Source organism: Chiloscyllium plagiosum, unplaced genomic scaffold, assembly GCF_037043375.1.
Source record: "Chiloscyllium plagiosum isolate Xiang-an unplaced genomic scaffold, Cpla_swu_hap1 HiC_scaffold_4, whole genome shotgun sequence".
Lineage (NCBI taxonomy): Eukaryota > Metazoa > Chordata > Chondrichthyes > Orectolobiformes > Hemiscylliidae > Chiloscyllium > Chiloscyllium plagiosum.
This window is the reverse complement of record NW_028270142.1, coordinates 35912987-35929458: the sequence shown is the minus strand read 5'-3', so window position 1 is coordinate 35929458 and position 16472 is coordinate 35912987. Positions and strand designations below refer to the sequence as shown.

The 16472-nt window shown below is 39.4% G+C and overlaps 1 protein-coding gene across 4 annotated transcripts in view; it reads right to left on the bottom strand.

The window, feature by feature from the left end:
• Positions 1 to 1561: 1561 nt before the first annotated feature.
• golga4 (golgin A4) overlaps positions 1562 to 16472 on the bottom strand; it is a 192005-nt gene continuing 177094 nt past the window's right edge. For 3 of the 4 annotated variants that reach the window (XM_087986136.1, XM_087986138.1, XM_087986139.1), the window contains 2 exons: positions 11557 to 11620; positions 1562 to 2091 (listed from right to left, as the gene is read on the bottom strand). In XM_087986136.1, the coding sequence (XP_087842262.1) occupies positions 11591 to 11620 (30 nt within the window). In that variant the 3' untranslated portion in view covers positions 1562 to 2091; positions 11557 to 11590. The remainder of the gene's footprint in view (positions 2092 to 11556; positions 11621 to 16472) is intronic. The other variant, XM_087986137.1, reaches the window with a different exon arrangement.

Here is a 16472-nt window from a genome sequence, read left to right as displayed (position 1 = left end):
TGATGGAGAAATGAAAGCAAGCCACTTCGGATGCTAGAGATCTGAAATAAATGGAGAAACTCAACAATATCTGTGGGGAGAGAAACAAAGTTAACATGTTAAGTCCATCACGTCTCTTCGTCTTGATGGGAGAAAACAGAACCAACATGTGGCTAAAACAGAGGTGTCATGACCAGGAGAGACCACTCCATAACATTTGCTTGAGTGTGCATAGTATTTCTGACTTCATGATGGAGGGAAAGGTAATTGATGAATCAGCTGAAGGACCACGGCAGAGCCCTGAAAACTTACAATGATGTCCTGAAGCTGAGATGATTGCCCTCCAAAAATCACAACCTTCTTTTCCAAAATAATTCATTTGCATAATAAAAACTGATGTAAACTTAGGTCATAATAACACACTGATCAAGCTCCTCCCATTAAAAATATAAACATTTTAACATTATTCATCCCTTCAATTATATCAGTTCATGTGAATCAAAATACGCCCAGTCTCTAACCTGACTGCATTTAACTACACTTTACTATTGACCCTCCAGTGTACAATGTTACAGCACATCAACTAGTTGATTATTTAAAAAGCTACATCACATGACCAAGAAATATTACATTCATTAATATTCATACTTGGAAGTGTCACTGTAAAAGTGTCACTGCCCATTTAAGCCCATAATCAAGTTCATTACAATATTTTCTTGAAGCTGGTACTGCAAAGCAATTATAACTTTGGTGTTGTACTGCAGAAAATTTGCTTATCTCTCTCATTTTGGTGGATATACCCTCAGTTCCGAGAGTTCTAAGCTTTAGAATCCACTCTCTTTTATGTGAAGCAATCAAAGAACTAGGTTTAAGATGCAATACAAACATCATGTTGTTATTGTGGCAATGGAAATTCCATCACAATTTTAGCCTAATTACAGTGGCAAAATGAAATCAAACTAAAAGGCTGGCATTGATCACAAATCTATTGTTTGGCTCTTTTTAATTTCATCAGAAAAGTAATTAATTAATAGAGTGAAATAATAGCTGAAATTAATTGAATGAAACATACATAATTCACAATCAACTGTTCTGTTAATTTAACATATATAAATAGAAATTACTAGCAATTCTTTGATGGTCTTCAGTTTAAAAATATTTTAACTGCAGGATTACAAACAATACTGTGATTAAACAGAAATACTGTCATTAAAATGTAGTAGAGTAGTGACAAAGTAATGGAAGAGCATGAAAATGGTTGACAAATAGCATACAAACTGATCTTCGAAAAGAATTCAGATTTTTAAAATTCTATTATTTTGTGGGATGTGGAGATTGCTTGGCTGGCCAGCATTTATTGCCATCCATATTTGCTCTTGAGAAGGTAGTGGTAGCTGCCTTCATGAACTGTTGCAGTCCACCAACTGCAGGTTGGCCCACAATGCCATTAGGGAGGGAATTACAGGATTTTGATCCAGTGACAGTGAAGAAACTGCGATATATATTCCAAGTCAGGATGGTGAGTGACTTTGAGGGGAACATGCAAACACGTGGTCAGAATAACCAAAAAAAGGCATTTTTGTACATTAAATAAAACTTTATTTCACTTCTCCAAGTGAATGTTACAATTTACCTTTTTGCTTAGCATAGATATGAATCATGTATTTACAATTTACAGTAGTGTATCTCTCCAAAATACAAGTACAAAAGCTGTAGTAAACAAACTAGGTACTGCGATTCAGTATCTTTATAGGCTGAAGCTCCAAGTATATTACCTAGCAAAAAAAAAAATCAAGCTGTACAGAAAGAAGCATTCCAGTCAAACATTAACAGCACCCATTCACGGCTTATATCCCATTAGAAATTTATTGCACAATTTATCCTAGTGCCATTTAACAAGAACCTGCTGAGTTAACATCAGAATAATGTCAAGTCTTCCTCAAATTTTAGACTTTATACAAATCACAGTTAAAGGCCATAGAAACATCATCTTTTAAACAGTACCATATTTCCCTTCCCTGCACAAGCAAACAGATAAATAACATCCCAGCAGCATGATCATGGAATAGCTCCGTGTCACCCTTGTAGGTTTCCCAATTAGCGTAACCAAGTCTAGAAAAGGAAAAAAAAATCATTTTGTAAAAGCCACATCTTTTCCATAATATTTTCAGAACATAATATACACTTCCTTAGCAATGCACTCAAATTATGGTTCATGTTTCAAATGACTAAAACTTTGATGGCCCACAAAAGACAGTGATAAATCCATGAATGCATCACCAATGCTTCTGCAACAAAGAAACTCATTCTAAGTAGCTCAATGACATTTCGAACCCATATAGAAAAATACAATATTCTGATCAGCCAAATCCCAGAGGGGCAAAAAGCCCCTCTCAAAAAAAATGCACAGTGAATATCAATTGTAATCACATTGCAGAGCAACCACAATGTGCAATTTTATTCTGCATGAAAATGAAGGAACATGAATTTGGTGAGCTCTTTCTTGAAGTGCGAAACTCCCTGAGATCAATGGATACCCATAGTGCTGTAATGTAACATTTCCAATATTTTGATCCAATAACAATAAAGGAATTATGAAATATTTCCAATTCAGAATGCTATGTGATTTCGAGGGAAACTAGTAAGTGTTCCCATGCATCTGTGCAGTATTCCATTATAATCCTGACTTGTGCCTTGTAGATGACTGAATAGAAGAACAGAATAAAGAGAGGAGAACACAGTATTGCTTGCTGAGACTGCTTCAACATTCAATATGATCATGGCTGATACTGGGTTCAACTCCTTACCAATTGCTCCCATATCTCCAAATTCCCTGTGATCCAAAAGTCTGTGCTTAAATATTTTCAATAATAGAGCATCCACAACCCTTTGAAGGAAAGAATTTTTAAAAATTCCCAACACTTTTAGCTGAAGAAATTTTTCAGTCCTTAATGATTAACTCCTGGCCCTGAGACTATGCCTCTGTGTATGAGATTCACCGGTTATGGGGAACAGTGTCTTAGTATCAAGCTTTTTCGAAACCTTGAATACTTCAAAGAGACCACCTCTCATTCTTTTAATCTCTACAGAATAAAGGCTCAAAGTACGTGGTTTTATCATAGGACAATCCTACCATCCCGGGGCAAAACTAGCAAATCTTTGCTGTACCATCTCCAATGCAAGTGTATTGTACCATGAATGTGAAATTGAAAATTATGCATAATATTCAAAATAAATGTTCACTGAAGCCTTGTATCATCATAGTAGGATGTCTGTATCTCTTTCCAACGTCGCTGCAATAAAGGCCAACATATCATGTGCCTCTCTAAATCCCTTGCTGTATTTGAATGCTAAACTTTTGTGTTTTTTCCTGTAAGTGCAGCCAGGAATTGCTGAACGATACACTGACATGTCTCTCACCTTCATTTTCTCACATTATTCTAATGGCCACCACATAGAACGAATGATCTGAGCAGAGAAGGAGACCATAATTCAGCCTGACTTATTTATCAAAGGAAGAATTTATCTTGTGTCACCTCTACCTTCTCCCCAGCCCTGCACATTCTCTTGCCAGATCCAATTCCTTCTTAAATGCTTCGACTGCACCTCTAGGTCCATGCAACACGCTTGGTTAGTACCCAACCTAACATTTCATTCCTTCATCACCAACGCACGTGGGAAGTGGTACGATAGACTGCAGTAACTCACCAAATCTCCTTTGTCAGTATCTTCTAAACCTGTAACCTCTACCACTTAGAGACAAGGACAGGAGGTACATAGGCACAACACCACCACCTGCAAGTTCCCCTCCAAATTAAACAATACCCTCACTTAGAATCTTATTACTTTCCTTCACTATTGGTGAGTCGAATTCCTGGAACTCTCTTCCAAGTAGCACTGTATGCGTACCTCCATTCTAAGGACTGCAGCAGTTCAAGAGGCACCTTCAAGACAATAACCATCTCAAGGACTATTAGGAAGAGGCAATAAACACTGATCCTTCCAACAATTCCCACATCCCATGAACTAAAAAAAAATGGTTCCTCATCCATTTCAACAAATATTTTCTGCACTTTTTCTGGTGCCATTTTATCCCTTCTAAAGTGTGGTGTCCTGAACAGGACACTAATCCAACTGAGGCCAAACAAGTGCTCTATGCAAGTCTGCCTCCAAGTCTCACACCACCCTGACTTGGAACTCCAATCACTACTGCCTCACTGTTACTGGGTTAAAATCTTACAACTTTTCTGAGCAGAACTGTGGATGCACAAACATGGATTGCAGTGGTTCAAGGTAGTTCATCAGACCAGGGCAATGCTGGATTGGTAACACATGCTGGCCTAGCCAGTGACATCCACATTCCCTGAAAGAACTTCTCAAAATAAAAAACCCCTGGATACAGTATGCCTTATTAGCCATGCTCGCAGCCTGTCCTTGCAACTTCAATAACTTACATAGATTCACATCCACATCCCTCTACTCCTGTATTCTATACCTGGAGAATTTTATTATTTTTTTCTCATCTTTGTGTTCTTCCAAGCAAGTGAATCAGTTCACACTTGTATGCAGTAATTTTAATCTGCCACACATGTATCAACTCTACCAACTGTCTATATATTTTCCCTTCACTAGCCTTCTGACAGTTCACAATGCTTTTAAGTTCTATATGATCTGCAAATTTTGAAATTCCACCCCGTACACCAAGTTCTAGGTCATTAATATATATCAGGCAGAGCAAGCAGCTCCAATATAAACCTTCTCCAAATCTCAAAACATATTACCCATTACTTGATTTACTGACACTCAGCAAATTTCATTTCCATGTTGTGCTTATCCCTTTTATCCTATTACTTATAATTTTGCTTACAAGTCTGTTATGGCAATTCAACAATGTCTTTTGGACATCCACTTACAATGCAACAACAGCATTATCCTCATTAAGGAAGTACACAAACACTGGGCTGCAGTTACTGGGCTTACTAAGAGAATGTTTTTTGAAGGGTGTGACTTTGAAATTCGCCACCCCTCTGGACCCACCTTGAGCCTAAGACCAGAAAATGCGTCAGTAGTTTCCACTCATTTTGCTCATTATCTTTGGATGCAAATCATTCAGGCCTGAAACCTTTTTTTTTGGTAAATATATTTATTAGCAAATTTTTTTTCACTTTACAAACATAAAATTATTGAAAAATACAATCAATGACAAATATCAGTGTAATTAAAAGAAAAAACACACAAATTACAATATAACTACTGTCTCCTAACTATTAACCTCCCCTCTAATACAAAACAAACCCTGACACGGTGCAAAGCAACACCAAAGAAAAAAACCCCAAAAAATACGGAACAGCTATGCTCGGCGCAAAGCTCCCAAACAGAGGAACAGAAGCATTGTATATATACCCGTATTAACTCAGGGGACCCCCTCCAGGGCCCAGGGCTTGACAAATCTAACCAGCCTGGTTAAACAAACACCCTAGTTAAGACAACTGACAAATCTGTTTCCAAATAACTCAAGTAGGGCTGCCATGTCTTATAAAAATGGTCTGTTGTGGTGCACCAGGTTTGTAAAAAAGTCCAAGGGAATGTGCTCCATAATTAATTTCTGCCATCCCAGCAAGCCCGGCGGGTTCTCAGACACCCAATTCAAAAGAATATTCTTCAATGCACAGTATGCAATAATATTAAATAGTTTCTTCCTATGCCAGTCTAAAGATAGTAAATTTGGTAGACCTAAGACGAGAGATATCGGGTCTACTTTGACCTCAGTCCTCAATACCCCCCCTATCTCTTCCATCACAGCGCTCCAATAAACACGGAGCCTGTGGCATGTCCAGAAGCAATGGGTAAGAGTACCTACACTTATTTTATATTTGGGGCACACTGGAGATGTCCCTTTTTGAAACTTCGCCAGACGGTCTGGTGCCAGATGAGCCCTGTGCAGAACTTTTAACTGATTGAGACCTTTTGAGTATTCTCCCATATGTTGTCCCATGTTTCAGAAGAGATCTCCACTCCTAGCTCTTGCTCCCAGACCTCATAACCAGTTAATATCCTGCCAGGCCCTGGCACCCAGCAGGCGATAGAGGGCACTAACCGAAAGGGTGCTTGTGGAGCGTAGCTTATCGGGCTTATAGGGCTTAGTGAGAAGCATAGTCTTCTTCTGGATGAAATCCCTAACCTGAAAAAAATGGAAAAGATCTCTGCTGGGCAAACCGTATTTGCAGCTCAGTTGCTCAAAAGACATCATAACCTCCCCCTCAAACAAGTCTCCCAAACTAGAAACTCCTCTCGCTGCCCATAGTTTGAACCGAGTCCATCATCCCTGGTCAGAACCCTGGCATGCCAACTATAGACGTTAAGTGGTGAAATTTTGGATAAACAACCCTCACTCTGATGCATTGCCCTCCAAGCCCCGACTGTACTAATAACAATAGGGTTCTGGCAGTGGTCCATAACTGTCCTTACCTTATCCATGAACAACAGTTTAATAAGAGGGAACTTTGCCTGGGAGGCCTCAATATCCAGCCATATTGAGTTTGGGTCGTTACCTACCCAATCGCAGACAAAGGACAGCAGGGAACTCAACTGATACCTCCTGATGTCTAGGAAATCAACTCCTCCCCCTCCTTGAGGCAACTGCAATTTAGTGAGTTTGATGAGGGGCCGCCCACAATGCCAGACAAAGGAACCAAACCACCCCAGAAACTTCCTCAGTGTTGACCTGGGAAACATTACAGGGAGCATATGCATGGGATAAAGCAAACAAGGAAGAACATTCATCATAATGGGAGATATTCGGCGCAGCCATGAGATTGAAAGAGCCTCCCACCTCTGAAGATCTCGCCTAATATTGTCGAGCAAGTGAGAAAGTTAGTCCGAAATAACAGATCAAACTTGGGGGTAATAAAAATCCTGCCCGTGACCACTTAAAAGGGAACTTAGAGCCACCTTCAATTTCTGACACTTCCTTAAGGTTCCCCAAAGGCATAGCCTCCGATTTTGCAAAGTTAATCTTATATCCTAAAACAGCCCCAAATGAATTGATACATTGTATCAAATGGGGTACGGAGGTCATCGGGTTCGATAAAAATAGAAGATCATCATCCGCATACAGTGTAATCTTGTGTGCCCTCGATCGGACTTCTGGAGCGGTTATGTGGACGTTCTGACGAATGGCCTCTGCCAGCGGCTCTGTCACCAACATAAACAACCACGGTGAGAGGGAGCAGCCTTGCCGACTATCCCTACCAATCGTAAAATTCCCAGACTTCACCCTGTTGGTGATGACCGCGGCCAGAGCGTGTGATATAAAATCTCTACCCACCTAACAAAGACTCCACCCAACCCAAACTGTTCTATGACATAAAAAGAATATGGCCATTCCACCCGGTCAAATGCTTTCTCTGCATCTAAGGAAATCACTAACCCCTGAATCAATCGTTGCTGACAAACTTGGACCACATTCAGCAACCTTCTAATATGATTAGAGGACCTACGGCCCCTTATAAAGCCTGTCTAGTCCTCTTTAACAATATGGGGCAACACCCATTCCACTCTCAGTGCCAGGATCTTGGACAGAATCTTGAAATCTGAATTTAATAGAGAGATGGGCCTGTATGAGGCAAAATCCTCAGGAACCTTCCCCTTCTTAAGAATTAAGGAAATATTAGCTTCTCTCAAAGATGGTGGTAGGCATTCCTGCATATAGGAGTGATTGTACATCTCCAACGTCGGCCCTGACAGAATCCCTATAAACTCCTTATAAAACTCACCCGGAAGACCATCAGGGCCAGGTGCTTTCCCACTCTGAAGTTGCCGAGCTGCCTCCTGTATTTCCCGAACTGTCAAGGGGGCATTAAGGAGAGAGGCCTGTTCCAAGGTTACCCCTGGGAGGTCCAGGTTCTTAAAAGAGGTCTCCATTTTAGCCCTCCTGTCTTCGCAACCTTCAGACCAATACAATTCAGAGTAAAAGCTCTGAAAAGCCTCTTTAATCTTTTTAGCATTGTAAGGACCCTGGCGCTGTCTCTGATTGCAGTAATGGATTGGGGAGCACGCATTTTTCTAGTCAGGTACGCTAAATACTTCCCTGGCCTATTCCCCTATTCGAACAGCCTTTGTCTAGCAAAAGCAAGTTCTTTCTTTGAGTTTTGTGACAGTTATTGAATTCAAGGCAGCACGAAGAGCCGTGATCCGCTGTAGCTTAGTCACCGAAGGCTGTGCAAAATGTGCCGCCTCCGCGGCTTTCAACCGCGTCTCAAGTAGACGCTGCTGTTCCTCTTCCTGTCATTTCCGGCTAGCCGAATAGGAAATAGCTAATCCCCTAGCAAAGGCCTTAGCTGGCTCCCACAGCATGTACGGACTACTAGCCATGCCTGAGTTGATCGTCAAGAATTCCTTCAAAAACTATTCCACAAGTTTGGAATCCTTAAGGAGAAAAGGGTCCAAATGCCAGTGCCGCAAACCTAGCCCCTCACTCTTGGCCTTAACCTCCAAATATACTGCTGCATGATCAGAGATAGCTATATTCCCAATTTTACAACCCATAATTGGATCCAGAAGGGCCGAGGGAGCCAGAAAGAGGTCAATCCTCATCTGACATTTTTGTGGGTTTGAAAAAAACGTGAAGTCCCTGCCGGTAGGGTGAAGACATCACCAAATATCCACCAGCCCCAACTCCTTGCATAAGTCAACCACCTGCTTGGCCTGCGAAAAAATAGTTCGGGACCCACAAGGCATCCTGTCCACTGTTGGATCCAAAAGACAATTAAAATCCTCCCCTATAATAATGTGCCGTGTTCCAAAAGCGCACAGCTTAGAGAACTGACTAATCAAAAATTTGAGGGGATGCGCCGGAGGACAGTAGACGTTTAAAATGCCATATTCCTCTCCGTGTATCAGGGCTTTAAGTATCACGAACTGTCCCTGCTCATCTTTCACCTGCTCTAATAATGTGAATGGAAGATTTTTCTGAATAAGTACCGCCACTCCCCTACTTTTAGTGGTAAAGGATGAAAAGAATACCCGGTCATAAACCCCCCTGTTGTAATTTCAGGTGTTCTCCATCATCAAGACGGGTTTCCTGCAACAAAGCGATATCAACCCTTTCCCTCTTAAGGTTAGAAAGCACCTTTTTCCCTTTAACATGTGAATGACTTCCCTTAATGTTCCAGATGCACCATTTAATAAGACACTTAGCCATATCCCCTTTCAGACTCCTTTGAACCTCTCGGAGAGAGAACCCTGCTTACAAAGTGCTGAGCATAAGTAAATAAAGACTCATAGAATCAAAAAACTATATATACAAAAACTACTCTATCATAACTATAAATAACTATTACTACCAAAAAACTACAAAGAAAACCAACTATAAAACCTTGAATGGAAGACTCTTCCCACTGCCCATAGGGGGCATTCACCCTACTCATCCCCTCCTTCATAGCTCCTTCAAACCCGGACTGTGTCCCAGCCTTAGGCCAGAAAATAAAACAAGATGACAATCCTTAAAACAACACAAAAAAGACAAAGTCAGGATGAGCAGTCCACCCATCCCTGGCTTCATGTCACCCCTACTTGTGATAGAGAAGCAGAACAAAAAAAAAGGGAGAGACAACAAAGAACATCCACAAAATTACCCATTATAAAATCCAGTTATTAAAAAAAGGAACAACTTATTCCAAAGTCTTTTCCCCCCTTTCCAAAAAGGAAATTATTAGGGAGAAAGGAAGGAATAAATAAAAGGAAGGGAAAGCATGGGGAAAGATAGAAAAGAGAACAAACATTAATCATATTCTTCAGGCCAATCCGACTATTTTATAGTGTCCACAAATAGTTTAGCCTTATCCGCTGAGTCAAATGTATAAACTGAGTCCTTGTGGCTGAAACGAAGCACCGCGGAGTATCTCATGGAGTACTGGATGCCCAGGTTCCTCAGTCTCTTTTTAACTTCATCGAAGGAATTCCTGTTTCAAATGACAGCTGCAGAGAATTCCTGGAAAAACATGATTTTTGACCCCTTGTACAGTAGTGCCTGCGAATCTTTTCCCAGGGATCTGGAAGTTTCTATGACTTTTTGCTTGTCCTTATAGGAGTGGAAGTGCACTAGGACCGAGTGAGGGCGCTGCACTGGGCCTGACCTGTGCACTGTAACCCAATAAGCCCTTTCAATCTGCAGCCTGCTGGACTCAATGAGAAGGCTCAAAAACTTTGCAGCCAGCTTTCAAAGAAGCTGACTGGCTGCTCATCTTCCGGGAGTCCGACAATTCGGAGATATATCCTCCGACCTCTATTTTCGAGGTCGTCGATGTGGTCTTGCAAGGCCCGCACATCTTGCTCCAGCACCTGGATCCAACTGGATGAGGACTCCATTGCAGCTTCCGAGGCCTTAGTTCGACCCTCCACCTTCTCCAGCCTCTGGATCTCCTGCTCATACTTGTGATAGAGAAGCAGCATGATGCGATAGGTTGGACCTGGGCACGAATCTCCCCACGGATTTCCTCAATCGCAGCCACAACTTTCAAGGTAAGTCTCTGCATTGCCGCAGCCAATTTCTGAGAGTCTGTCAGGTCCCCGGGGGGTTCAGGAGAGGCTGCTGGTGCTGTCGTCTTTGGTATGCCTAGTGCTGCAGGGGACTGTCCTCCCTGCTGCTATTTGTTCACTCCTTTTCTGTTGGGCATCCTTCCCACTTCCAAATATTAACAAATATGTGTTCTGTAAGGTTCTAAACTAATAATTCAACCACATAAGTTGGCGAGGGATGGCAAAAAAACACTAGTATGCCTTGGCTATTAGGCAGAGCTATGTACAGCAGTTCTACAGAATTGCCGCTATTTTGCCGAGTCCCCTGAAACCTTATTAACTTCATGTACAAACCGACTACCCAAAACTTGATTCTTATCAATTTTTTGTATTCACTTGTGGAACACAGGATACTTTGTAAATTAGGCGTTTGCTGCGACTAATCAAGAAATAGATGAATAGAGAGTGGGATCAATTCAACCCTCTCACCCAGGAGCTTAATGGTTTATGGTAGCCCATCTGCCTTAAGTTATTGACCATGAAGCAGTACATAACCAAAAGGATTTTAAACCAAAAACAAATAAATGTATGGTGAGATTTATGCTATTATGTGAAGGAATTCATTCTGCGATCTGTTCAGGCCAACAGGTGAACAAAATATTAGTATATTTTTATAAACTGTAATATTAATGTGATGCCAGCTAACCTTTTAAAATGTGAAATTAACTTGTAACTTTACAGTTTTGTACCCAAAAATACATCAATGTCTTTTGTTGTTATTCGGTCTTTTAATTAGAAAATAAAGGTTGAAATACACATTTTGTTTCTAGAGATTTCACTGTGGTCATTTCCTTCAGAAAATTACAATTATAGTACAATCAAGAGTAGACTAAACGACATGAAAACTATCAAAGAAAAATGTCAATAGTTCAACACACTTAATCAATTACAATGCTGAGTTAGATGAACAATGAAATATTTATATAATTTTGTTAGTAGGCTAGGTTTATGTTGTTACAAAAAGCCGACAAAAACAGACAAATGAAAGGTATAACTCACCCATGTATTAAGTGACTGCATCACCAACCAAGCCTCAGAAAATACCAGTACGAGATGAGGAATACTACAGAGCCAGGGATAAATGAGCTTTTGTTAGATAAGCAAGCAACACACCCAGTGCCATGGAAAATGCATGCAATAGAGTTAACTACAAGATGAATTGTCCAAACAGTTGTAAGGATAGTTAAACTAGCATCTGATTGGAGGAAATCACTACTAATGATGGGGAAAGAAATCAAAAGAATGCTTCAATATTGGACCAACAGTGAGCTCCTTGGAAAGGCCAACAGACTTTTAGAAATATGATCCATTAGCATTGACACACAAAAATAGAAACTGCTGGAGAAACAAGAGTTTCTGTTGAGAGAAAACAGAGTTAATGTTTCGAGTCCGGTGACTGTTCGTCAAGACAAACTCATTGAACTTGAAACGTTTACTCTGATTTCTCTCCACAGATACTTCTAGCCCTGCTGGGTTTTTCCAGAAAATTTCAGTTGTCCATGTTTCAGACCTTAAGCATCCGCAGTTCTTTGTTTTATTCTGTTATCATTAAGCTCGTTTAAAACATTACAATTAGTACATTAAATATTAAAAATCATGTGAATGTGTCAAATTTGTGGCTCCAAGCAAATGTAACCTCCTTTATCCCAACAAGGGTCCACTTTATAGTAGTAATACCTGCTTATTATTTACATATCAGAAGATTTTGGACTCTCACTTAAGTTGATACATTCTTGTCTTATATTCCCTTTCTGCAGTCCTTGTTCTCTTGAACTCCTTTCTGAACCTATCGTATTTGACATAGTTGCACTTGAATAATTCATCTGGTATGTACCATACACCTGCTATTTTTGCTTCATCATTTCTATCTATCAACTCAAAGAGCTCTGATTTTGGTTCTCTTTCTTGTCACCTTTGTTCAATTGTATCTAGCCTGTACTTGAAGCATACCTTGCTTAACAATCACAGTCTCTGGATTCATTTTACCCTGGCTAGATCTTTTCTCAACTCATTCTCAACTCAACTCAAACACATTAATATCCCCATTTTCCTACCTTTTACTAGTGCATAGCACTGTGCCTTTGCCTTTGAGGTCCTACTTTATAACTTCCTCCCTAGTTCCTGAAAATTTCACCATTAGACCTCAATGTCTCTCTACAGCAAGGGTATTGGTGGGGTCGGGTCAAAGATCACCGCTGAATGAGATGTTCCCACTAACTTAGTTCATGATAGCCTTAACAATATTGATTAATGCTGCTTTCAAGATGACCAGTCATCTCTGGAAAGACAATGCTTATAGAAAATAATCTTGCATATTAAAGAGTTCTTCTAAACTTTGAAATTCTCAACTAAGTGTAAAGCATACTTTTTTTTAAACAATTAAACAGTGACATGGGTGCTATAAATAACACTGATGTTACCTTTTAATTTTTTTCGCCCATAATAACTGCAAATTGTCAGGTTATCTTCTAGCCATCATTGAAAGGAAATTAAGTGCTTATGAATTCAAACATTTCCAAAACGGCTGGTCAACTTCTCTCTTAATACAATATAGCACTATACTCCATTGTACCTTTTCCGAGAAATTCTGTCACTGAATAATTGTTTATACTGCATCAGCTCTGTTTAATCTATCTGGACACATGGATGTTTAACTAGTTATATTCCAAGGAATGAACAGACAAACTAAGTTGCAAATTTACTGAAGTTTCCAGCATGACAGCATGGTAGCTCAGTGGTTTGCACTACTGCCTCACAGTGCCAGGGACCCGGGTTCGATTCCTGCCTCGGGCGACTGACTGTGTGGAGTCGGTACATGCTCCCCGTGGCTGCTTGAGTTTCCTCTGGGTGCTCCGGTTTCCTCCCACAATCCAAAGATGTGCAGGCCAGGTGAATTGGCCATGCTAAATTGGCCATAGTGTTAGGTGCATTAGTCAGGGGTAAACATAAGGTGGGGGAATGGGTTTGGGTGGGTTGCTCTTCGGAGGGTCGGTGTGGACTTGTTGGGCTGAAGGGCCTGTTTCCATGTTGTAGGGTATCTAATCTAAATGACATTTTAACTAAATCTGCATTATAACTGGAGTGATAAAGCTTTAGTCAAACCTCTTATTTTAATTTATAGCCAAACGCTCAAACTAAAAATTAATTACAGAAAATTGGTAATGATGCACAAGAATGTCATCTTATCAACCCTATTTCAATCAAGAGCAAGTCTTATTATAAGAAGTTGCTTCTGCTCTTAATCTGATATACTGCTCACTGTGCATCAAGAAAGATTGATAGATAGGTGTAACCCACCAATTTTGGCTTCTTGGTTTCTTTTGTTGACTTGTTTCCAATCCCTAGTGGTGGGCTGTGCAAGAGCAAGAGTTGACTACGTTATGGGTTATCTACTGCAGGAGAGAACTTGTTGAATACTCCAGACCAATATTCAAACCAGGGAGCATTTAGAAGCCATCATATATTTGACTGCAGCATTAAAATTTGATTTAAATCTACCAGCAATTATCCAAATAATAACAGATAATGAAAAGAGTTAAATTACTCAAATATTTCATGTTTGAAATTTTAGTCATGCTATTCAAATAAACAGCTTGTGTGTACAGTAGAAACAAATCAATTTTTTCCAAAAAGGTTTCATATCTATACAATGACTCCAGGCCTTCATTATGAATGATCATAAGTGCAAATCAAGCATAAATGTAAAAATGTATTAAAATATCCACATAAAATATAATTATAAAACAAACAAGCTGGCTATAAGAATAACCGCAGTATAGATATATGAATGTAATAATTTGATAGTAATGGGTACTTTTAAGTAGAAGGATTTGGTGGGGGTTCAGAATCATAAGACATTAAAAGCACCAAAGTGGAACAGGGAATGGAAAATTATGTTTTATAACAAGTACACTGCATAAAAATTAAGATGCAGTAATGAATCTATATCACCTTCAAGTTATCAGAAGGATATTGAGGCAACATAGGGTACAACACAGAATGACAAAGGTCTACAGGGAATGGGGAAATACAAATATAAAGAAAGGCTTGAAAATTGATGCTGCATTATTTAAGTAGTAAAGAATAAGAATTGATTAGAGAAATGTGTTCACAACGAATAAGGAGTGAGAGAGTAAATAGTCCATTTTCAGTGATGGAGGTGTCCAAAATAAGCAACTTCCCTATTCTTCCAATGAAAACATATTGTCCCATCTTACTTAATTTGTCAATCATTTGCCCACTCTCCAAGTTTATTCACGCATTTCTGTAACTTGTTTCAGTTTATGTTGATAAAATAAATAAATTTAAATCACTGTCTCTGGTGGAATTGGGAGAAACAAGGGGAAATAGTTAATAACTATGCTATGGATCATTAGGATAAATGGAAATTTAATGCACTGCTGCTGTAAATCAAAACTAAAATGTTGAAAGCACATTAGTAGTCACATGGTGCTCCACATCAATGCCAGCTCTTAGCTAAAGCAATCCAAAACTAATGTAAAAACAAAACAAAAGCAAAATAATGCAGTTTCTACATAAATAAATTAAAGGAAATGTTGGATGTATTTGACAAATTTAGTACTGTCTGAGGAGAGGGGAAAAATTAATGATTCATATTGAATGTGACTCCAATTTGGAATTGAAGGATAGGATAAACATCTTAGGTTTTATAAGGCGGAGGGAAAGAAGAATAATGAGGAAGATAAGTGACAGAGAAAACGACAAAGATGCCAAAGAACATTATATTTGTCCTGAACTAACTTAGATTGTCCCATTTTCTTCCCACATTTCTTTCTGTTGCTCTACTTCCAATTTTTGGCTAACTTTCACAGCAAACTTGTCACAATCCACCAATCCCTGTAGTCTATGCTGCAACATATTACCATAAACAAAAAGGCTTTATTCCTGAATTTCAGAAATGCATGGGATGCTGTTCCAGATATCAAACACATTTACCAGATTTGCACAGATATGAATGGGAGTAGGCCATTCACTTCTCAAGATCATTCCACCGTTCAACGAGATCATGGCTGACCTGTGGCCTGGCCCTCATATCTGCCCATGTCCCTTTACATCTTTGCTTAACAAAAATTTATCTATTTCAGATTTAAAATGAATTATTTGCCCATTCTCCAAGTTTATGCACATATTTCTGTAATTTACTGCAATCTTAGTGTAGACAACTCTCAAAATGAGGTGTAAATGTATTTTGTTTCCAATCCTGTTTTTTTGGCTTTCAACTAGCTAGTGGTTTCATTCTATCACTTATCCACTGACTCAACATTCTCTGATGTCTTTCATTTACCAATGATGGGTAACTGTTTGAAGACATTTTGAAAATTCATAGGCACTGACTTGGGATTGGAAACCAAATTCATATTATTTATTAACAGCTTTACCTTTTATCAAACAAATACCATCATAAAACATAAGCATTACTTAGTTCCACAAGTACATTTTTCACAGTGTTGTATATCATGAATAAGAATGCAAATCTAATGAAATTTGTGTTTAATAACAGCATAATTCATATTAATGCATTTTATTTTTCTACTGCTAAGCTAAGCTGTGCTCCTTTAAGACAACAAGGTGCAATGACATACCCCGAGACCAACTTCTGATTAATTCCTTTGAGCTCTCACAAGTGTATAATATTATCACTAATTTGCAGCTTAGATCCAGGAGAAAAAAAACACTTTATAGGAAAGTCACAAAAGTTCAACGGGCGAGTATGATTAATTGTTAAGGACATAGTCATAGAGATGTACAACATGGAAACAGACCCTTCAGTTCAACCCGTCCATGCCGACCAGATATCCCAACCCAATCTAGTCCCACCTGCCAGCACGCGGAGCCTATCCCTCCAAATCCTTCCTATTCATTTACCCATCCAAATGTCTTTTAAATGTTGCAAT